Source organism: Sus scrofa, chromosome 1, assembly GCF_054392235.1.
Source record: "Sus scrofa isolate SSC_HxYL_T2T_F1_AM1 chromosome 1, Sscrofa_HxYL_maternal_Yorkshire_Landrace_v2.0, whole genome shotgun sequence".
Lineage (NCBI taxonomy): Eukaryota > Metazoa > Chordata > Mammalia > Artiodactyla > Suidae > Sus > Sus scrofa.
Window position 1 is genome coordinate 257729984 of NC_139383.1, and position 24211 is coordinate 257754194.

The following is a 24211-nucleotide window of genomic DNA, read 5'->3' on the forward strand; positions in this document are numbered from 1 at the left end:
GGCTTTCTTTACACTTGCCAAAAATTGAAAATGTACATGAGATTTTTATAAAAACTGACCATATCCTGCATCACAAAAGCAAGAGAGAGCTGTTGTGGAGATGATGTTCCTTGACCAAAAACCTTCTCTGTGTTTTCTATTTAAGTGGTTTTTAGTATGTTCAGTAGTAGCATGGGCATTGCCTAGGGACTTGTCAGAAATGTAAATTCAGAGGCCTCACCCCGGATCTACTGAATCAGAAACCCTGGAGGAGATGCCCCCCAATGTCTGTTGGTTTTTGTAGATATCCCATTTATGGTTTTTGTTATTTTCAATTGTAAAGATGACATGATAAACACTTATTCTTTCAAGTTTGGTCTCATATCTGATTGTTTTTTTATGGTATCAAAGACTGTTCTGCTGACTTTTAGATAACTTTTTTTGGTAAATGAAGGGGGAAAATTAAAAAATAGGTTTTTTAATTTTTATAAATTTTTTTTGTTCACAGAAAACAAGAGTCTCTTCTTACTCAAAAAGATGAAACCAACCGGGTTGCTTTCAAAAGACAACCAAATGAGCACTGCAGACTAATGAGTAGGATCAATAAGAACGTGATTTTGGCGCTTTTAACTTTGACAAGTTCTGCATTTCTGCTGTTTCAGTTGTACTACTATAAGCACTATTTATCAGCAAAGGTATTTTTTTTCCTCCTTTCTCACCATTAGACTTCATTTTAGCTTGCCTTTTCTAGCACATAAAATCATCACAGTTTTTCAAATCCTTGCAGAAATATTTCTTTGATATTCTCATCTTTGTAGGTGACACAGGTTTATGGTTAAATGTTATTGTAATGCCACACTGAAGGTCACAGGTGCCATGTTTCAGTGATACTGAAATTTTCTGATATGTGAAAATTGTTACTCTTCCAAACAGATCGTCCTTCATTGGAAAGAATTCAGTGATAAAAATTTTGATGAAATATTAGAATTAGTTTTAATACAACGTGTATTTTATTTTTTAACTTTTATTGAAGCATAGTTGATATACAATGCTGTGATAATTTCTGCTGTACAGCACTGTGATTCAGTTATATATATGCACACATCTGTTCTTTTTCAGATTCTTTCCCCATAGAGATCATCACAGAATAGTGGGTAGAGTTCCCTGTGCTATACAGCAGTTCCCCTTTGGCCAATCATTCCGTATACCCCAGTGTGCATATGACAGTCCCAAACCCTCAGTCCATCCCTCCCCTCAACCTGTCCCCACTGGTAACCATAAGTTTGTTTTCAAAGTCTACAGGTCTATTTCTGTTCTGCAAATAAGAATTTGTCTTAGTATGAAATATGAGTTAGATATTTAATTTATAGTTTTACCCAAATGGTTAACTAGTTGTCCCAATATCACTTATTGAATAACTTCATTAATTTAAAAATCCCATCTTAATTATATTAAATTCAGATAAGTAACTATATGGCATAGTTGTTAAGAGCCTGAGCTTTTTTTTTCTTTTGTTAGTTTGTCATTGAAATATGTTGATTTACAGTATTATATTTGTTTTAGGAGTACAACATAGTGATTCAGTATTTTTATAGATTGTACTCCATTTAAAGTTATTATAAAATATTTGCTATATTCCTTGTGCTGTATAATGTATCCTATAGCTTATTTATTTTATACACAGTAGTTTGTGATTCTTAATCTCCTACCCCATCATGCCTTTCTCTTTCCCTTCTCCCCACTGCTAACCACTAGTTTTTTCTCTATATCTATGAGTCTATTTCTGTTTTGTTATATTCATTCGTTTTATTTTTTAGATTCCACAAATAAATGAAATCATATGGTATTCATCTTTCTCTCTCTGACTTATTTCACTAAGCATAATACCCTCTAGGTCCACTTGTGTTGTTGCAAATAGCAGAATTTCATTCTTTTTATGGATGAGTAATATTCCAGTGTGTATATGGTATATACACACATATACCATATCCTCTTTTTCCATTCATTGTTGATAGACACCGAGGTTCCATGTCTTGGCTATTATAAATAGTGCTGCTGTGAACATGGGATGCATGTATCTTTTCAAATAACTGTTTTCATTTCTTGGGATATATAGCCAGGATTGGACTTCCTGAATCATATGGAAATATCCCTTGGTGTTTAAATGTTGTGGTCTAAATTGCAGAGCTTGTGAAGAGAGACCAATTCTGGTTCTACTTAATTACTCAGTACGTCTTTCCTCCTTCCTTTGCTCCAATTAACAAACCATTATGAAGCATCTTGCTGGTTACCAAGCACTATGCTAGGCACTGGTGATATACATACTGTTTGGACTGTCCCTGCCCTTGAGTTTGCATTTTAGTGGGGAAATGAATCTACTGTTTAGGAACTTGGAGCACATTTCATTTTTAGGATGAGGGTATTCTTACTCTCTTCAAAATCCATCTGTCTACTTCATATATGAAGAACACAGTCGGGGAATAAAAAAATTTCTTTGGATCTTCTTTGAGCTTCAAACATTCTTCCTCTTGTCTCTAGCCCATCAGATATTCTTTCTCCTTTGACTTTCAAAGTGTTTTGGGACTTAGATGAAAACACATAATGTTTTTTTCCTTCTGATTCTGTAGATCTGAATGTTTTTTAAAATATACTCTATAAAAAATAATATTTGAGGTGTTCCCTTCATGGCTCAAACCTGACTAGGATCCATAAGGATGTGGGTTTGATCCCTGGCCTCGCTTAGTGGGTTAAGGATCCAGCATTGCCATGAGCTGTGGTATAGGTTGCAGATGCAGCTTGGATCCCGTATTGCTGTGGCTGTGGTGTAGGCTGGCAGCTACAGCTTCAATTTGACCCCTAGGCTGGAAATCTCCGTATGCTGTGGGTGCAGCCCTAAAATAGCAGAAAAAAAAAAATTGCAAGTATGATGTATGTTAGGAAAAGTCTGGGTACTGGAGCTCTCTGTCCAACAGAAATAATAATACCTACTTTGCAGGATGGTTCTGTGAGATAGATGAGAATATATAATTCATATATGGAAGTGTCAGACGTGGGGAGTTCCCACTGTGGCATAGCAAATTAAGGATACAGCATTGTCTCTGAGGTGGTACAGGTTCCATCCCTAGCACAGTGGGTTAAGGATCTGGCATTGCTGCAGCTGTGGTATAGGTCGCAGCTGCAGCTTGGAGTCAACCCGTGGCCTGGGAACTTCCATATGCCACAGCTGTGACTAAAAAAAAAATCTGCTCAGTGGGTTATTATAGTTTCTTATTACTTTGCCAAGGTCTGCAAACACTAACTCAGTGTGTGGAAATAAGTTGAAGTTAGGGATATGGACCTATATGAATAAACACTCATTCCAAAGAGATAGCAAAGAGTTTACTGTTCATTGGTGGAAATTAATTGGTTCAGAAAAGTTGACCGTATATTCCTGTTTGATGATTAGGTTTAGCAGTCTGTCAGTGTTTTCCATCTTGGGTAGTTGTATTATATAATTGTAGAATTCCTAGCTCATGACTATATGAAAATAGATATTTAGGTAATGCTTTTTAATGATTATGAGGCAGTTATACAGGCTGACTCTCATTCTACCCTAAATGTAATATTGCATGCCAGGCTTTGAATTTACTACGGTTTTTTTGTTTTTGTTTTGTTTTTTTTTTTTGGTTATCTTCCTAGAATGGAGCTAGTTTATCAAAACACAAAGGAAGCCGAGTTGGATTTGATGGCACACAGTGGGTATGTAATCAACAAATCCCTTAATTATTATGTTCATTTAAGTTCGTTCATTTATATACCTAATAAGTGTTTATTGAATGATAACAATGATAATAGCTACCTTGGTGGGAAATTGGAGTAGGTGATGGAGGGGGAGGGGCAGACCCTGTGCGAAGTGCTTCTCTTGCAGTATCTCATTTAGTCCAAATGCCAGCTTTAAGAGGTCAGTGCATATGGTTATCCTCCATTCATTTAAAAATACTAAAATTAGTTAGCTAATAAGCGGCTGAGTACAGATTCTAACTGCTTGCCTCCAAAATCCTCATTGACTGAGCTATGATGCTTTCCCCAAATGAATAAATATGTGAATGAGAATTGAACCAAGAATAAGGGTAAATATTGATTAGGAGTAAAAATCTATTCAATACGTTTCTTTTTTAAGATAGAGAAAACTAGCAACATGTGCAATAACTCCTGTTTCAGAGCCTGTATATTTATAAAATATATTTTCTTACTTTTTTTCTAATCAAATTTAGAATGAAAAACAAAGCTAAAAAGTGATATTTATGCTGTTAGTATACAGAGTGGATACGATTAGATTTTTTTTTTTTTTTTGTCTTTTGTATTTTAGGGCCCACCTCCGGCATATGGAAGTTCCAGGTCTGGGGTGAATCAGAGCTATAGCTACTGGCCTACACCACAGCTGCATCAACACAGGATCTAAGCCGCATCTGCCACCTACACCACAGCTCACGGCAATGCCGAATCCTTAACCCACTGAGCAAGGCCAGGGATCGAACCCACATCCTCATGGATCCTAGTCAGGTTCATGAGGCTCAGTTTAACCACTGAGCCATGATGGGAACTCCCGACTGACAAGATATTTTTGTGGATGCACTTCAATCTTGACTTCACTTTAACCAGAGATATGAAAGGCTTTAGACTGGAAGTAGGCTTTCAAATCACCAGACAGCTAAAAAGTAGTGATGATTTTAGGTCATTGCTGATGCCAGTTGGATTTGAACTGTTGTTTAAAAGGTAAAGTCTGGGATATCCTATATCAGGCTCTTCAATTATCAAGTCTAGAAGTATGTGTTAACTTTTAATCTGTTAAAAGCAGATGTTTTGCTCTGTGAATTCAGGGTAGTCTGGGGAGGAAAGGGAAGCCTTGTCTTCTTCACTCAGAATATGACCTTTGAGGTGGAAGAAAATAACATTTTTTAAAAGGGTTTGCTTCTAAGATAAATGAGCCAAAAATTACAGTGCAGCTTACAACGTTCAGTAAATTCTCTGTTAATTACATTGCATGGTACTGAAAAACACTCTTTGTAATATTTGCAAAATCACAGGGAAGGTAGAAAGTACTAAAATACTTGTAATATCTTAGAAGAATTGAAAGGTCAATAAATGTGATACTGAGCCCCAATAAAATCCTGGAATGAGTTATTAAACAGATGATTTGAGAAGCTTTAGGAAAGAAAATGATTATTAGGAACTAGCCTTTCACTAAGAATATGTCCTATAGAAGAAGGCTGTTGCAGTCTTGCTGTATCCTTTTTTTGACAAAATCTTTTTCTTTCTCATAAACAAAATGAACTACTGAAGTCCTGATGATAGGGTCATGTTGACTTACAATTAATTGGATTTAGAGTCAGTTGGACCTCTGTGTCCAAGGAGCATTGATGATGGCACTGATGAGAAACCAGAAGGCATATTTGGAAGGCGAGTTATAGAATCTCTCCTTGAGCCTACCCTAATCTATATATATATATTAATAATCACAATGAAGCTGTAAATGTATTTACCATGTTTGTATTTAACATCAGGCTGAAAGAAATTCATTCGACAGATATTTATTAAGCCTTTTATATGTACTAGAGTCTGTCACCTCATCATCTTTCTTCCAAAACTGTTTCTTTCTCCTTTTTTCGGTGTAAAGCACAGAAAGTAATAGCCATAAAAGAAAAAAAAAATCATGAATTACATTATTGAAGTTTAAAACTTTTGCTCATTGAAAGCCACCATTGAGAAAATGAGTAGACATGCCACAGACTAGAAAATATTTGCAAAACATGTATCTGACAAAAGGTTGGTATTAAGGATAAATGAACTCCTACAACTCAATAATAGGCCTTTTTGTTTATATTACTTATCAAATTGAAGAAGTATCTTATTCCTGGTTTGCTAAGAGGTTTTTAGTCTTGAATAACTATTGAATTTTGTCAAATATTTTTTTTGTATTGAAATTATCATGGAGTTTTTCCCCTTTATGCTGTTGATATGGTGAATTTGATTGATTGATTTTCAAATGTCTTTCATTCCTAGGATAAACCCTACTTAGGATATTTCCTTTTTTTTAAACTATGGGAATTGATTTTTTTTAGTTTCTTATTAAGCATTAGTGCATCTATATTCATAGGAGATAATGGTGTATAGTTGTCTTTTTGTAATGTCTTAGGTTTTGCTATTAAGATTACACTGGCCTCATAAAATGAGTTAGGAAGCATTTCCTCTTGCTCAATTTTTCTGAAAGAATTTTTACAATTGGTATTATTTCTTGAATCTGTGATAGAATTCACCAGTGAACCATCTGAGCCTAGAGGGTTTTTTTTGTTCTTATTGTTTTGCTGGTAGATTTATATATATAACAAATTCACTTTTGTTAATAGGTATAGGGCAATTCAGATTTCCTGTTTCATCTTGTGGTAATTTTGTTAATTGTGTTTTTAAAGAAATTTGTCCATTTCATCCAAGTTATTGAATTTAGGGGCATAAAGTTGTTTATCCTAAAATTTTAGGGAGTTTCCATGGTGGCTCACGATGTGGTTTCCATGGTGGTGAGCTAGTGAACCCGACTAGCATCTATGAGGACATGGATTTGATCCCTGGCATCTCTCAGTGTGTTAAGGACCCGGCATTGCCATGAGCTGTGGTGTAGGTTGCAGATCCAGCTCGGATCCCACGTTGCTATGGCTCTGGCATAGGCCAGCAGCTACAGTTCCGATCGGACCCTTAGACTGGGGACCTCCATATGCTGTGGGTGCGGCCTAGAAAGACAAAAAGACCAATAAATAAATAAATTTTAACTTATTTGTCTCTTCCATTAATAAATAATAAACTTCTCTAAAACAGAGATTATTATATTCTTGGTATTTGCTGAATACTCTACAGTAAAAACAAGAATAAGAGACTGATTCCTACCTTAATCTCATTTTTTCTATTTTTATAGTTCTTGATATTCTTATCTATTTACTTATACCTTATATGTTTTTAGATTCTTTCAGATTTTGTGAATAAGAATTTATCCTTAATTCCATGAAACATCTATTTTGATGGGCGCACATCCCTTTGCAGTCATTACCGCTTCTGTTAAAGTAGGCTTTTAATAAAAAATGTATACAATAATGTATACCAGTTATTCTATTTATCTTGGCTTCTTTTAGGTATTATTTACTCCTAAGTGTGCTTATTCTGTTTCCATTCTAATTTTGAAATTTATTTTTTTTGGTACTCTACTTACCACTCAGCAGAATTATGTTTCCAAATATTACAGTATTATTAGAAAATCAAACTATATATAGGAATGGTAAATCAGGCAGTGTGCTTTAGTTTGTCTTTTGCTTGGCAAGATTATTAAGCAGTATTTCAAATATGAAGAAAAGTAGCATATATAGTTAGTTTCAAAAAGTTTGACATGACTGATTCCTAAAAACTGAAATAGCTGATGTTTGCTGCCCTACTTTTGCTTAAAAAGGGAATAATTTGTAAGCCCAAAGTTCTCGTCTTATATAGTGCTTACTAACTATGAAGATTTTCTTATCCTTTTGTTATATAGTTAGTTAGTAGCTTATTGTTCTGTACTTTATGTTGAATATATTTTTCCATATTATTTTTTACCTTGTAAATATTTTTTCGTCCTTCTCAGTATACTGTACTTCTTGAGAACAGAGATGGTGTATTGTTTATTTGTAGGGTTTTTTTTTTTTTTAGCAAAATAATAAGCATGGTATCTACTGAGTAAGGACTATATTCTTATAAAATTAATGAATAAAAAGTTAACACGATAGATTGTTGTATTGGTTTAGAAGAATTAAGGGAATTCTTTTCCTTTCAAACAGCGTGCAGTTAAAAAATTTATTATGCTAACGTCTAGTCAAAATGTACCTGTGTTCCTTATTGATCCTTTGATTCTGGAGTTGATTGATAAAAGCTTTGAACAAGTCAAGAATGTTTCTCATGGCTCCACTTCAGAATGCAAGTTTTTCTGTGTTCCAAGAGACTTTACTGCATTTGCACTACAGTATCACCTATGGAAGAATGAGGTAAGATGGTTTGCTTTTGGTTACTGGGGTATGTCTTTTACAAAATTAGTATGGGATTAAAACATCTTAAAACTTTCATGAAGATTTTTATATATCATATCAGGAATGTTTTCAGCTCTAAATGATGAACATAGTAGTGGCTTAAGCAAATAGGAGATTTATTTTTCTTGTATAGGAAGAGATTAAAAGGCTATTGGCTGTTGGTATTAGTTGAGTGGTCCACTGATGTCATCATTTGCTTGCTTGCTTGCTTGCTTTTTGCTTTTTAGGGCTGCACTAGTGGCATAGGGAAGTTCCAGGCTAGGGGTCTAATAGGAGCTACAGCTGCTGGCCTACACCACAGCCACAGCAACTTGGGATCCAGGCTATGTCTGTGACCTATGCCACAGCTCATGGCAATGCCAGATCCTTAACCCACAGTGAGGCCAGGGATCTAACCCGCCTTCTCATGGATTCTAGTCGAGTTCATTAACTGCTGAGCCACAAAGGGAACTCTGCTATCTTCAGTTCTCTCATCATTACAAGATAGTTGTCATAGCTTCAAGGAATGCAGGCACGGAGTTGAGAGGAAAGGATAGTGACACTATCCATCCTTTGAAGGAAAAATGTTCTCAGGAGCTTCTGGTAAACTGCTGATAGCTTACTGTCCAGAACTATATTCATATGTCTCCTTATTGTGAAGGAGGCTAAAAAAAACAGGTATTTAGAATTCTCATCAGTATAGGCAGGCAGGTAGGAAGGGATTCAGTGATGAATTTTCAGTATCTGCCATGTAAGGTATACATGAGGGTACTGCTTATCTACAGTAGCGTCCTTTCAAGTTGGTAAGTGTACTGCTCTTGTTTCATATTTGAGTGGAGCACTTCTTAGATATATCCAAGAATTCAAACATCTGTTTCTATCCTGCCTAAATGGTTACAAGGCAAAAGTCAGATGCTAGTCCAAAAAAAAATCTCAACTAAACATACTAAAAATTTGCTTACTTTTTCTTTCTTTCTTTTTTTTTTTGTCTTGTCTTTTTAGGGCTACACCTGTGGCATATGGAGATTCCCAGGCTAAGGGTCAAATTGGAGCTGTAGCTGCCGGTCTACACTACAGCCACAGCAATGAGGGATGAGAGCCGTGTCTGCAACCTACACCACAACTCATGGCAATGTCAGACCCTTAACCCATGGAGCAAGGCCATGGAGCAAACTCACATCCTCATGGATACTGGTCAGGTTTGTTAATGGCTGAGCCATGATGGGAATAAGAAAAATTGGCATTATATTAAATGAACTGCATTGTTTAGTTAGCCGCCTGTGATAGTTGTACACCAGCCCTGCAGTGGATCTGTTTTAGTGTTGACCCCTGATAGGCAGGGCTTATGTTCCAGGTTGGTGGTATGATCTAGCAAAGCACTATAAGCTGCATGTTTCCTTGATTGCCCAGATTCCTGTGGGCCTTAAGAGAATAAGTTTTGACTTGTTTCTAGCCTGTGGTTCTTCCCAGGCAGTGATGCACGTGATGAAACAGATAACATGTATATATAACATGATGTTTGTTTACTTGTTTTTTCTTATGTCTATTTTATATTTTGAAAATACAAACATGGAAAAGTTAGGACATGGCATTTTTAATTTAATTTTTATTTTTAATAAAAATAATACTAGTCCTAAGTTAAAAAAATCAGAAGGTAATAACAAAGCTCATAATGAAAAAATCAGCATCTGACTCATCTCGCCTTCATCTCTTATTCCCACTCTTAGAGCCAAGCACTTTCAGCTCTCTTTACCTTGTTTATCTTCTCATTTATAAAATGAAATATTTAAAAAAGACCAAAAAAAGAAATATTTATGCTTCTATTTTAAAATATTTCATATTTAGATTATGAATTATGAGAATTTATCTGTTAATCTATTTTGTCTCATACACATACGCACACACTATCTTCCCATTATCAAAAGTGTAGTTAAATCAGTACTCAGTGTCTACCCAATATTGAGCATACAATCACATGAATGCCGCCTAATTTACTCTGTTTTCCTTTTCTTATATGAATCCTTTATTCTCCTTTTTTTCTCTGCTAGTTTTCTGTGAATTTATTAATGACCTATGTATGGATTCTGCAACAGAAACATAAAACTCTCAATAGAATCTAATACACCAGATAATTTCTCAGTTCTTTTTTCCGTCCCAGAGTTCTCGGTCTTTCTGCCCGAGTACAGTCTGATCTCTGCGAATATAGTTCTGTAACTCCTCTTCTCAGCATTTTAGGAATTCTCTTCTGAGAAAGGGTGAAGGTGGAGGTTGAAACCTTGCCTATCTGCAAATGTTTCTTTTACCTGCATATTTGATCCCTAATTTGGCCTATGTAGTAATTAGTTTCCGCTGTATAACAATTGCCGCAAAATTTAGTGGTTTAAACAACCATTTCTATAGCTTATGACTCTGTGACTTAGCAATTTGGGTAGAATTCAGCTGGGCAGTTCTTCTGATCTCAGCTAAGTTCACTTCTGCAGCTTCTGGTCAGCTAGGCAGCTGTGCTTCTTTAGGAGGGCTGGCTGTCAGATGGAACAGTGGAGATGCCTGGACTATCTAGGCTAGTCTAGTCTAACCCAAGAAAACAAAAGTATGCAAGGTCTCTTTACATTGTTAAAACACTAAGATTTCTCATTCAGAAACATGAAATATGTCTCCTTTAATTCAGGTGTCCTTTGGTGTTCTTTAATAGAATATTCTAATTTTTCTTACAGACTTTATTCATCTTTGTAAGATTTATTTCTTGCTACCTTATAGTTTTTTTCTTTTAAAGGCACATTTATTCAGCGTCATGATCAGACTATTACATTTAGCAATCAACAGCATAGGTGAAAAAAAAATTTTTACATTAAGACCCTTTGTTGGAATGCTTTACACTTTCCACAGAACAGAAACTAAAATAACCTGTTATACAATTATTCACAAATACAGACCTCGAGTTTTTTTGCATACACATGAGTATTTTCTAAAACATGTCTTCTTTGTAGTAGCTAGGCCCTGCCACCACTGTGCTTGGCTGAATTCATAAATCTCTTGTAACCTGTAGCTTCCCTGTCACTTCTCTGGTTCTCCTCTCCTGCTAAGCTTTCTTTCCTGGCAGTAATAATTAAAACCTTCTCCCACTGCCATAGCTACTGCAGCTGCTGGAACTGCCATAGCCACCTTGGTTTCATGGTTTGGCAAAGTATTGGCCTCCACCACCTCAGGGGCCAGAACTTCTTCCTCCAAAATTTCCTACTTTCGTGGGTCCAGAATTTGAAGATTGACTGTTGTAATTGCCAAAATCATCGTAGCTTCCACCACCTCCAGCATTGCTTCCATCATTACCAAATCCATTAGAGCCATCCCCACTGCCAGAATATCCACCACCACCACGACTACCACCAAAGCCACCTTGACCACTGAAGTTTTCCCCACGACCAAAGCTGTCATTTCCACCAAAACCACCTCCACGACCACCACCAAAGTTTCCAGAACCACTTCGACCTCTTTGGCTGGATGAAGCATTAGACATCTCTTTCTTGGATAGAGCTTTCCTCACTTCATAGTTGTGGCCATTCACAGTGTGGTATTTCTGGATGACAGTCACAGAGTCATGGTTATTGAAGGTTACAAAAGCAAAACCTCTTTTTTTTTTTGCCACTGCCTTGGTCAGTCATGATTCCAATCACTTCAATTTTCCCATACTGTTCAAAATACTCTCTTAGATGATGTTCTTCAGTGTCTTCTTTAATGCCACCAACAAAAATCTTTTTCACAGTTAAGTGGGCACCAGGTCTTTGAGAATCTTCTCTTGAGACAGCCCTCCTTGGTTCCACAACTCTTCCATCCACCTTGTGTGGCCTTGTATTCATGGCTGTGTCCACCTCCTCCACAGTGGTGTACGTGACAAACCTGAAGCCTCTGGAGCGCTTGGTGTTTGGGTCCCTCCTTACCACACAGTCTGTGAGCGTTCCCCATTGCTCAGAATGGCTCCTCAGTCTCTCATCGGTTGTTTCAAAGCTCAAACCTCCGAGGAAGACCTTCCGCAACTGTTCGGGCTCTTTGGGAGACTCTGATTTAGACATGATGGTAGTGGGGAGGAGAATGTAACGATGCTTACTTGGCGGCGTCCGGGAGCAGAAAGGAGTAAACTATCAAGTCTTGCTACCTTAGAGTTTTGTATGTTTATGGTGGGAATTAATGTGGATACTTTCCCTTTTCTTTTTCCAGTTCATTACTGTAGATGAATTAGAATGATGTTGTCTTTTGTATGTTGCTGTTATTTTCCAGTAACTACTGAACTGCTGACTCTGTAGATAAACTCCAATAGTTTCTCTCTCCTCCCTCAATCCCTACCTCCTTTTCTTCCCTCTTTTTCATTTTCTCTTTCTCTCTTTGAATACAGGTCATTTTATGCAGTGCAGGAAAAGGCAATTTGGTCTCTTCCTTTCCAACTCTTACACTCAATTTATTTTTCTTGTCTTATTGGTTTAGGTAGGACCTCAGGATAATGCTGAGTAAGAGTGTCTTTCTTTCTGAGCTTTAAAAAAAAAAAAAAAAAAAAAAAAAGTCTTTTTTCTCTCTACTTTTCTCTCTCTCTCTCTTTTTTTTTTTTTTTAAATCTCTCCTTTACGGGTATTTGGTTTGGGGTATGGTTATTTTTTTGTCTATTTTTTATAATACAAGTTTTCTACAGTGTTTCTTGATCTTTGTCCCTATTTAAGAATGAGACACCGAAAACCAGTTGGAAGCATTCTGTTATGTCAGGCCTCATTAACTGGGGCACTTCACTGTAGGGTAATAAGAGTATGCCTGCTTTAAAATAATATGAGTATGAGTGATAATAGCAATCATGAATTGGAATTAAGACTTGCCAGGATTTTTCTATGATTAAATAAGCCTCACCCCATCATACATCTCAGTTTCAATGACTGTGTCATCACCTTGGTCATTTGTGAAGGTTTCTAGATTATCTGTTCTTTGAAGTCAAAGACCTACTGAACCTCTTGTCTTGTGGTGCGATATTTCCCCATTGCATAGATGCTCAGTAGATTAAAGTGAATTGGGAGTGGCTGAGAATGGTGCTGACCCCACTGTCAGTCCACATTGAGCTGTCCAATCCTCTGATGGAGCAGTGTGATTTGACAAGACTTAACAACTTTTAGTGGGCAAAAGATGTTCTTAGTCCTTTGGTGCTGGCCTAGCAAGCGGCCCATAAACAGTTGTCTATTCTATGCACTATTAAATCTTTGCTCTTTGAATAAAACTTTAAACAACTGGGCAATTTTAAAAAAGGGTAGGTCAGCTTTTTTAATGCAGAGACTCCTAAATCTCAGTATTTGTAGGTCACTCCTATTAAACTATTTGAGTTCCTCATAGAAAAAGCCTATAAGGCTTATAAACCTTTTTAATGAGTATTTTGGTGTTCCTTTATTTTTGCCAAATGAAGTTTATAGAAATTATAATTTACCTACATACATAATCTCCCAATTCAGTGTAATCCTGCAACTATAATATAAAGTAGAAATAAAGGAAATGTATACTTCATTGTGTAAATGCCCAGGCATGACTACACTGGAAGATGTAATGAGGTAATTCAGATGCTGACACTTAACTGTCAGTAGGATTGTTGAATGTGATAGCTTCAAATATAGACTCTATTATGAATGAAAGTGCTGTTAGTAATGTACTTTCCAAAACACTAAACAAGTTTCCAACAACAGAAAAGTAAAATTGTCTGTCTTTTAACATGGCAGTTGTATTCCTGGGAAATAGAGGCTCACATAATTATAATTAGGTTTTTCACCATGTGATTATCTGAAAGAACATTTAAAATTATGCAGGACACAGGATAGATCTTTATATTTTGGCTTGTAGAAGGTCTAGCGTCCCTGACCTAGTCCTCTAAATACTAGTTGGGTCCTCAAACATGATGGTAACCAAAAATATTCTCCATGAATTTCTAAAATGTCTCTCTGATATAGTACCACTTGGCTTGAGAACCAGTACTTTAGAAGAAAGAAAATATGCCACAGCTGGCAAAACCTATGCCTTCCAATTGCCAGTGGAAGAAGCAAAAAGTCAGCAGTACCCAGAATAAGCACACAAATGTATCATTTTATACATTTGACATCATAGAGAGCCCTTGGATAGTCCTCCCTAAACCGAATTAGTTAGTTCACCAGACGTAAGTACTACTTAATTTACATGTGATTTTTCTTAATGCCATTACCATAAAATGAGAAAACCACTTCTAAGAATTTTCTTTCATCTTGTACAGTAGATTCCTTCTTTGAACCAGCCACTCTTACCCTCAGTCAGTACTTTCCACCTCCTAGGTTTATGAAAAAGAGCAATCCTAGAGTTGATAAATCTAGTATAAGAAGAGTCAAAGTGAAATTGTATTAGCCAGGGTAAGTTACATTAGTTGGTACTTAAAAACAACCCTAAAATCTCATTAACTTAATGCAAAAAAAAAAAAAAAAGGAGTAATTGTCTTTGAACGGAATCCAGTATGGGTATTCTTGGTCAAGGATATTCCTGGATGACTTTCCCTTAAGCAGTAACTTAGGGATGCAGGCCATTTCATTTGTGTGGCTTTCTCATCTGGGAGTTTTTTTTTTTTTTGCCTCTCTACATGCAGGTGCAAGAGGGAAAGCAGGGAAGAGCTTATGAGATATTGCAAGGTCAGGCCTGGGAATGGTATCTGATTCTTCCGTCCACATTCCTTTGACCAAAACACAACTTAGCTCTATCCAGAAAGGAGAAGAGTTGTTATTAGTACGTAGCAGTTAGCGTTCTCTACTAGAATGACCACTTTCTCTCATTTAACAATATAAACAGCAACAACAACAGGTATCTATTAAGCACCTGCTGGGTACTAGCCACTCTGTTGATTCCTATGGTTGAGGAATTTGCAGTCTATTAATGGAGTATAAACAGTAAAAAACAAACAAAAAAAAATGTACAGTCAGTACTATGGTAAAGGTTTTTGTGTGTTATGAGAGCATAAAAGAGGATACAGCTAATTATGATGACAATACACAAAGTAAGTGATGTGAATAAAGTATTCTTGAAAAAAGATGTGGTATATATACACAATGGAATACTACTCAGCCATAAAAAAAGAATGACATAATGCCATTTGCAGCAACATGGATGGAACTAGAGAATCTCATCCTGAGTGAAATGAGCCAGAAAGAAAAAGACAAATACCATATGTTATCACTTATAACTAGAATCTAATATCCAGCACAAATGAACATCTCCTCAGAAAAGAAAATCATGGACTTGGAGAAGAGACTTGTGGCTGCCTGATGGGAGGGGGAGGGAGTGGGAGGGATCAGGAGCTTGGGCTTATCAGACACAACTTAGAATAGAGTTACAAGGAGATCCTACTGAATAGCATGGAGAACTTTGTCTAGATACTCATGTTGCAGCAGAAGAAATGGTGGCGGAAAAATGTAATGTATACATGTAAGGATAACCTGACCCCCTTGCTGTACAGTGGGAAAATTAAAAAAAAAATTATAAAAAAAAGAAAAAAGAAAAATGTTTGTGAATTCTATGGCTCATAAGACAGACTTTCAGATGCAGTTCCATCCTTTAATAACTTTAATGTCTGGCATTGCTCCTTAGAACTTTATTTTCCTTAATTATAGATTAGGCATGACGTTTTCCTTGTGGAGCTCACATAGTTTCTGTGCACATGAGATGAGATAATGAATGTAAATGAGTTTTGTGCGAATTACATAAGTGTAGACTAGAGAGTTGTATAGTAGAGTGGAAAGAACCTTGTATTTGGTTGAATAAGACCAAACCTTGTATTTGGTTGAATAAGACCAAAGCTGGCAGTGGCTTTGCCTCTTATTAACTTTGTTTCTTTAGACTTCTTGTGAGTCTGTTTCTTTATCTATAGTGTCTGTGCTACCTACCCATAGGAGAGATGTCGTATGTAAGTGCAATAATGTTTATAAAAGTTCCTTGGAAACTGTATATTTCTATGCAAATGTAAGGAATTCTGAATAATTAGTATTGTTTAATTACCTTTAACACTGGTTGTTGAGAGATTAGGATTAAAAATCTACCACATAGATTAATCATTTTACGTGAGATTTGTACTGTAACTAATGATGTTGGAAAGTACACTTTGTTTTGAAATATATTTCAGTCCATTTTCCTTTTTTTTGGTCTTTTGTCTTTTGAGGGCCGGACCTATGGCATATGGAGGTTCACAGGCTAGGGGTCTAATTGGAGCTGTTGCTGCCGGCCTACGCCAGTCACAGCAACATGGCATCCGAGCCGCATGTGACCTACACACAGCTCACAGCAATGCCAGATCCTTAACCCAGTGATCGAGGCCAGGGATTGAACCCACAACCTCTTAGTTCCCAGTCAGATTCGTTTCCACTGTGCCACGATGAGAACACCCATTTTCCTTTAAAAAAAATTTTTTTTTTATTATGGTTGATTTACCCAATATATTTTCTAATGATTTGCACTTGGGCTTCCATTTTAGTAGCTGTTTAAGGTGTTGGGATACAACTAAAAGATAAAAACACTGCTTTTTTGAAGCCACTTCTGAAGGTCAATAGTTAAATTGAGAATTACCGTTTCATTTTTTTTTTTTTTTTTCTTTTTAGGCCCTCACTCTCGGCCCTCACCCCAGGCTAGGGGTCCAATCGGAGCTACAGCTGCTGGCCTACACCATAGGCACAGCAATGCCAGATCTGAGCCATGTCTGTGACCTACATAACAGCTCATGGCAATGCCCTATCCTAACCCACTAATCGAGGCCAGGGATCGAACCCGCACCCTCATGGTTCCTAGTTGGATTCGTTTCCGCTGTGCCATGTTAGGAACTCCACAAGTTTCATTTTTTAAGTCCTATCCTTACATTAATGTTTACTTTGTAGATACTAACCAGAAGATACTACAATGAGTGAGAATTCTAATTCCAAGGGAAAAAATTAGTATTCATTGTCATGAAGAGAGTCTCTGAACATGTCTTCCATACTGTGTGGTTTCTCTTTTCAGAACTTCCCTACTCTTCTCCCTATACTCATTTTCAAATCTTAGGGCAAAGAACAGATTAGCGCAAAAATATATGACTTAATTTGGCATAAGAATCACTTTAGTTTTGCTCCCAGCATTTGGTTTTAAATATTCAAGCTCAATGTTTCTTTGGTTTTAGGAAGGCTGGTTTCGGATAGCTGAAAATATGGGATTTCAGTGTCTAAAGATTGAGAGCAAAGACCCCCGGCTAGATGGGATAGACTCACTTTCTGGAACTGAAATCCCCCTGCACTACATCTGCAAATTGGCCAGTCATGCCATCCACTTGGTGGTCTTTTATGAGAGGAGTGGCAACTACCTCTGGCATGGCCATCTACGGCTCAAAGGACACATTGACAAGAAGTTTGTTCCTTTTCGAAAGTTACAGTTTGGGCGTTATCCTGGAGCTTTTGACAGGTAAATTAAGGTTCAAGAGGGTTGAAACCTACATTGTCCAGTGGTGAATTCTTACTCTTTTTTTTTTTTTTAACTTTTTTTATATTTAATAATTAAATCTAAAATAAATCAGTTTTGAAATATAAACATTCAACAGGCAATAGGAGGAAACTCATGCACATGGGCCTTGGGAAATATGTATTCAGAATGTTTATAGCAACATTGTTCTTAATGCCCCAAACAAAATGTTGTATATTCACACACTGAAAAATCATAGGGCAGAGAAACAAAGGAACTCAGAACTTGTGCTCTGTGTAACAACAGTGATGAATCTTGCCATGTTGAGTGATAGAAATGAGGCATAAAAGAATACATCTTTTATGATTATGAAGAGTTCAAATGCAGGCTAAAGTATATTCACAGGTATGTATTGAAAATTGGCCAGAAGATACAAACGTCCAATTATTAAAAGAGAAGTTCTGAGGATATAATGTATACATTATGATGACTATAGTTAACACTTGTATATTTGACATTTACTAAGAGAGTAGATCCTAAAAAATGGTATCTAAAGTAATCGAAGGAAATGTGCTTGATGTTTAGCTGTTTTTCTTATGTTGTATATTTTGAAGAAGCTGACAGTATTCTGGGTTAAGTCCTTATAATAAATTTTAACTTTTGTTTTCAGGCCAGAGTTACAACAGATTACTGTTGATGGATTAGAAGTTCTTATTCCAAAAAATCCAATGCACTTTCTAGAAGAAGTACCACACTCTAAGTTTATTGAGTGTAGGTATAAAGAAGCTCGAGCATTCTTTCAGGTTAGAGATAACCAAATACTATACTATTTAAATTGAAGTGTGTTTGTTTTTAATATTTCTGGGGAGGGAGAATGAAGGGACTTAATAGAAAATAGGTAAGAAAACATCTTTTCTGATTTGTCTATTTTCTTCTAGATTGTTTTAATTTTTTTCTAAGTCAATTAAACATTAACCTTAAGAAACAATTTCTTGGGAGTTCCCTTTGTGGTTCAGTGGTAACGAACCCGACTAGGATCCATAAGGACGCAGGTTCGATCCCTGGCCTCGCTCAGTGGATTAAGGATCTGGCATTGCTGTGAGCTGCAGCAAAGGTTGCAGACGTGGCTTAGATCTGACATGGGTGTGGCTGTGGCCTACAGCTGCAGCTCCAATTTAACCCCTAGCCTGGGAACTTCCATATGCCACAAGTTCAGCAGAAAGAAATATGGAAAGAAGGAAAGAAAGAAAGAAGGAAAGAAGGGAGGAAGGAAGGAAGGAAGGAAGGAAACGATTTCTTCCCTAGTGAATGGTTTGCTATTGATGGAGACCTTGTTCTATTTCTGCTTCCATGAGGATAGCCCATAAACTTCATAAAGACCGTGCATTCTGTTCTTGAAGCACTCCAAGCAGGATGAAGCCATGTCAAAGATGGACCTTGTGGATTTAGAAAAGATTTCATGGAAAGCATAGTTTTTCTTGAAAGGTTGATTGTACATATGATTTTTTTGTGTTTACGAAGGTTTTTGAAGATAAATGCTACACAAAGACCAAGTGCTTTTGATCTTTACTTTATTCTGCTGTTCTAGCTTTCAATTCAATAAACATTTATTAAAAGCTGGCTTCCTAGGAACTCTTCTGACCCTGGGGATATAAAGATGATTTTAAAGGACATGAAAGTTCATCTTTAAGAGATGACATGAAACAGAGATACAGTGAAAATAGATTTACAGTGGAGCTTTGATACCCTAATTTTTCCACTTCCCCTTTATTTTCTGGAGTTCCCTTCCAAGAAAGCTGTATGCACAAGGATACAAGCGGAATGAAAAAATGAAATATGAACTACTTTTTTTTTTTTTTTTTTTTTGGCTACAACCATGGCGTTCAGAAATTCCCAGGTGAGGGATCGAACCCATGCCATAGCAGCGATCCGAGCTGCTGTGGTGGCATTGCTGGATCCTTAACTCGATGAGCCACCGGGGATCTCCTGAAGTACCAGTCATTCCTGGCCAAATGTCTAACGGCCACAAATGCAAGTTTTCTTCTGGTGGGCTGTATTGACACCTAGGACCTAGACCTGATAGCCCAGGTAGGCCTTCCTAGCTATGTTCCCTTAAATCTGTAGTTGTGTGACAGTCAGCCCTATGGGTGAAAGGCTAGAAAACTGCATGTGTGGCTGGGCCAGCACTAGTAGATGAGTGCTGCCTATCATATGCCCACTACAGAGTAGCAGGAAGCAGAAGAGATACAGTCTGTGCTTGAATTGATCATTCACTCTTCCTGCCTTAAGAGAATTTGTTCTGGTTGCTACCTCTGTCTTAGCAATTATCACAGTTAATGTGAATGTCTGACTTGTTGCCCTATAGATTATGTGATTTTCCTGATGGCAGGCGTCTTATTTTACTTACCTCTCTAGCCCCAATATCTAGCCTAGTACCTGGCAAAAAGGAAACATAATGATCGGAAAATGCATGGATAATGAGATGCTCACCCAAATCAAATGATTTTTCTCAGAACACTTCTGAGGGCTACTCTGTTATCTAGCAAGTATTTGCCCAGTCTCATTTGTTGATCTTCTTGGGGAGGCAGTGTTAAATGTAAAATGTTTCAAAATATTGAGAAATCATGAGCATAATTTTTAATCATTTTTATTTTTTATTATTTTTTTTTCTTTTAGGGCCACACCTGCAACATATGGAAGTTCCCAGGCTAAGGGCTGAATAGGAGCTATAGCTGCCAGCCTACGTCACAGCCACAGCAACATGGGATCCTAGCCACGTCTATGACATACACCACAACTTGCGGCAATACTGGATCCTAACCCACTGAGCAAGGCCAGGGATCGAACCCTCATCCTCATGGATCCTAGTCAGATTCATTAACTGCTGAGCCATGAAGGGAACTCCTGATCATATTTTTAAATTACATATTTTCACTTTTGCTTTTGAAATTTTAAGGACAAGCATTCAGTAAGTGTTTAAATAAACAACATGGATGTCATATACTCAGAGGGCTTATCAGATTATTATAGCCTCATACTTTTGGTGTTTAAATTACCATCACAGTAGTTCCCACTGTGGCACAGCAGATTAAGGATCCAGTGTTATCTCTGTGACAGCTGTGGGTCGGATTTGATCCCTGGTCCTGGAACTTCCATATGTGGCCAAAAAACAAAATAAAGTACCACCACATAGCAAGGTTTTAAAGCTGTCCAGAGTCTTTATGGTCATAACAGGATCAAATAGAACTTTATATTCTTTCTCTTTTTTTTTTTTTTTTTTTTTTTTTGTCTTTTTAGGGCTGCTCCCACGGCATATGAAGGTTCCCAGGCTAGGGGTCGAATCGGAGCTGTAGCCGCTGGCCTTTGCCAGAGCCAGAGCAATGCCAGATCTGAGCCACATCTGCGACCTATACCACAGCTCAAGGCAACGCTGGATCCTTAACCCCACTGAGCAAGGCCAGGGATTGAACCAACAACCCCATGGTTCCTACTTGGATTCGTTAACCACTGAGCCATGATGGGAACTCCTATATTCATTCTTTATTGTATTATTTGTATCCTTTGCTTGCAGTAAGACGGATTCGTGATCACTAATTTGTTTTTCATTTCTGCTAATATATCATGATTACTGATATAGAGTACCTAATGGGATTGATGACCTTTTTTATCCTTATTTTCATAAATGTTTCATTCCTCATTATTTCTTATGTTAGAACCAAGAGGGTTGGTTTTCAAATTAAAGCGAACATATATAACTTTGAACACTTGATGGCGACAAACAGTCGTAAATTCAATGGCTGGTATAAAACAAGCAATGAACTAATTTACTAGATCTCATAAAGCAGCCTCCTAACTTTCTTTTTTTTAATATTTTTTGGAACATTTCAGACTTTCAGAAAAGTTAACAAGTACAATACATGTAATTTTTTTCTCCATTTGGGAGTAAGTTGTTGACATATGCCCCAGAACCTCAAATGATTTAGTGTTTCTTAAAAACAAGAAGCACTCCTACATGTCTAAATACAGAAATCAGGAAATTTATTATAAATATTATTACTATTTAATCCCCATTCAAGTTTTGCTAATTACCCCACTAATAACCTTTATAATAATAAAATAATTCAGTTCGGAATCACATTGTATTTAGTTTTTCTGTCTCCTTCTAGTTTCCCTCCATCTGGAACAGTTTCACAATCCTTTTATAACTTTTATGACTTTGATATTTCTGAAGATTACAAGCCTGATATTTTGTCAGTATTCCCTCATTAGGTTTTGTATGGTTCTTAAGGTTATACACCTTTAGTAGGAATAACACAAAAGTGACATTCTACTCTTCTTATTTCATCCTGTAAGTTACTGCATGATTTTGGTTTATCCTGTTATTTGTACATCAGTATGAACTCATGGTTTCCTGTTTTCTTCAATGACTTAGAATTCACTATTTTCACAATTTATTTTAATCCTCAAACTGTTCCATATTTGCCAATGGGAACCCCTTCACATGGCTTCTGTGTCATTTTGACATGTCTCCATCATCTTTTGAGTACTTCCTTGCTTTTTAGCTCAGAATATTCTAGGTCCATCTTGTAATTTTCCTGCTACAACCTTGGAATCAGCTCTTTCTCCAAATTCTTCTTTTTAGAAGCCAAACCTGGATTCCAGGTGTGCTCATTGCTATTTGGGTTTTGCTGCCTGCAGACCCTCTCAGTGACAGGAATAGAGTGTGTATGTGTGTGTGTATTTATTTCCTATCTATCTATCAAGATCCATGAATCCATATTGATATCTTCAGTGTAATTAATTTATATTTCAGTTAAACATCATAGGGTTCACTTCCATGTATGTGACTTCCTTCTCAAACAGTGAGAAAACTGATCCTGATTACCCTTGATATATTTACTTATTTGTTAGTCTCCCATCATTTCTGCTGACTTCTCCTTTATGGATGCTGCCCCCATCCTGCTTGGGTATTGCTCTCCCCCACTGGGCCACTCCCACATACAGACACACTTCTTAGCCTGCTCAGGCCCTGGCTTTCCACGCTGGACATCCCTCCATGTGGACGCTCTCATCACCTGCTTAGGCTCCAATACCCATGCTAGGCCCCCACTGAACGTTTTCTTGCTCTTTCTCACATAATGGCTCTGGTTTAGAGGATACAGGATCCGAGGAGAACAGAGGGGAAGTGCCCTCCTGACTGACTCTATTTACTTTAACTACTTGCTTAATCTGTCAGGAAGTTTAGAACTAGGGTAATACACATTATCCTAAATTTTGTTTCATCAGTAGCCATCAAAAAATAATTGATGAGCTCCAGTATGTTGAGTTTCAGTGAAAAACTAGAGGGGAATGTGGAAATACCTGAACACCTGGCCCAGGAACATCTAGAAAACTATATTCATATCCTCTTTCTTCTGCTAAGTTCCTCTAAGACCTGGGACAAATTTCTGAGCCTTAGTTTTCTCATCTCTGAAATGAATGAGCACTTATTATCACTTTATTATTTTCAACCTACATTTTGGGGAAAGTTTGCCTGAACAGGAAAGATCAAATGGACGTGATATTTAAATTAGGATTTAGTCTTTTTTTAGAGGCATGAGAGACATTTTTATTTTTATTTTTTGGCTGCGTCCATGGTACCTCCTGGGCCAGGGATTGAACCCATGCTACAGCAGTAACAAGCCAAGTTCTTAACTGCTAGACCACTGGGGAACTCCTAGATGAGAAATTTTTAAATGAAAAAAATATATATAACTATAGTTTTTAAAGTCCATAATAGATATATATATAAGGTGTATAGATACATATATGTTTATACTTTAAATTGTACTTAGAATTGAAATGAAATTTTTAGGAGTGTCACGTTAAAGGTATGTCAGAGGTGGGAGTATGTACATGCAGGGGCAGCCTCGGACATAACTATCAGAGTAATGTTTTTGTAGAATACAAGATTTTCATTTCTGATATATGATCCTTTTAGTTACTCTGTGAAATAGGCAAGGATTTACCATCAACTGATAAGAAAACCAGGGTTCCAAGATATAAGTTCTGGGTCTCCAAACTCCTAGCTCCAGACTTTTCCCTCTACAACAGGGATTTTTCATTCCATGCATCTCTCATTCTAGTCATATGTTCTAAGATAAGTTGTGGTTCGGAGGATATTTTCCTGTTGAAGGGATTTCTTTTACATTATATATTCTGGAGAGTGTAACATCTTCAGGAATCTCTTCTTTCCTAGGGATACTTTTTGCTTGAGATACATGGTCCTTCTGGGAACTATGTTTCCTCCTGCTGTATTGTAGAAGAATGCCAGGATGTTTTAGGATATTGTGGACATGGGAGGGGCTTAGTCAATCATTTATTCATTTACCCATTTATTGATAAGTGTTGCTCACATATTTTATGCCAGAAACTGTTGTTTTTTGTGTGTTTGCTTTGGTTTTTTTTTTTTTTTTTTTTTTTTTTGGCTGTATCCGTGGCATGCAGAAATTCTGGCAGGGCCAGGGATCAAACCTGTGCCACAGCTGTGACATGAGCAACAGCAGTGACAACACCGGATCCTTAACCCACTTTGCCACCAAAGGAACTCTCAGGCACCATTTAAAATTTGTACATACCATGACAGAGAGATTCAGTACCTGCTCTCATGAAACATCTTTATATCCTAGTGGAGGAAAATATAAATAGAATCAACAATTAGAATTAAATATGATAAGGAGGAT

General features: G+C 36.9%; 2 protein-coding genes and 1 pseudogene across 21 annotated transcripts in view; 2 read left to right on the forward strand and 1 right to left on the reverse strand.

The window, feature by feature from the left end:
- Window positions 1–24211, forward strand: part of TMEM38B (transmembrane protein 38B) — a 774558-nt gene that overhangs the window by 613507 nt on the left and 136840 nt on the right. The window lies entirely within an intron of this gene.
- FKTN (fukutin) overlaps window positions 1–24211 on the forward strand; it is a 63470-nt gene that overhangs the window by 13057 nt on the left and 26202 nt on the right. For 10 of the 20 annotated variants that reach the window (XM_084992482.1, XM_084992478.1, XM_084992484.1 and 7 more), the window contains 5 exons: window positions 488–674; window positions 3658–3717; window positions 7815–8018; window positions 17215–17492; window positions 18160–18292. In XM_084992482.1, coding sequence (XP_084848608.1) covers window positions 570–674; window positions 3658–3717; window positions 7815–8018; window positions 17215–17492; window positions 18160–18292 — 780 coding nt within the window. In that variant the 5' untranslated portion in view covers window positions 488–569. The remainder of the gene's footprint in view (window positions 1–487; window positions 675–3657; window positions 3718–7814; window positions 8019–17214; window positions 17493–18159; window positions 18293–24211) is intronic. The other 10 variants (XM_084992490.1, XM_084992487.1, XM_084992495.1 and 7 more) reach the window with 3 other exon arrangements.
- LOC100522117 (heterogeneous nuclear ribonucleoprotein A1-like) lies at window positions 11124–12118 on the reverse strand (annotated as a pseudogene).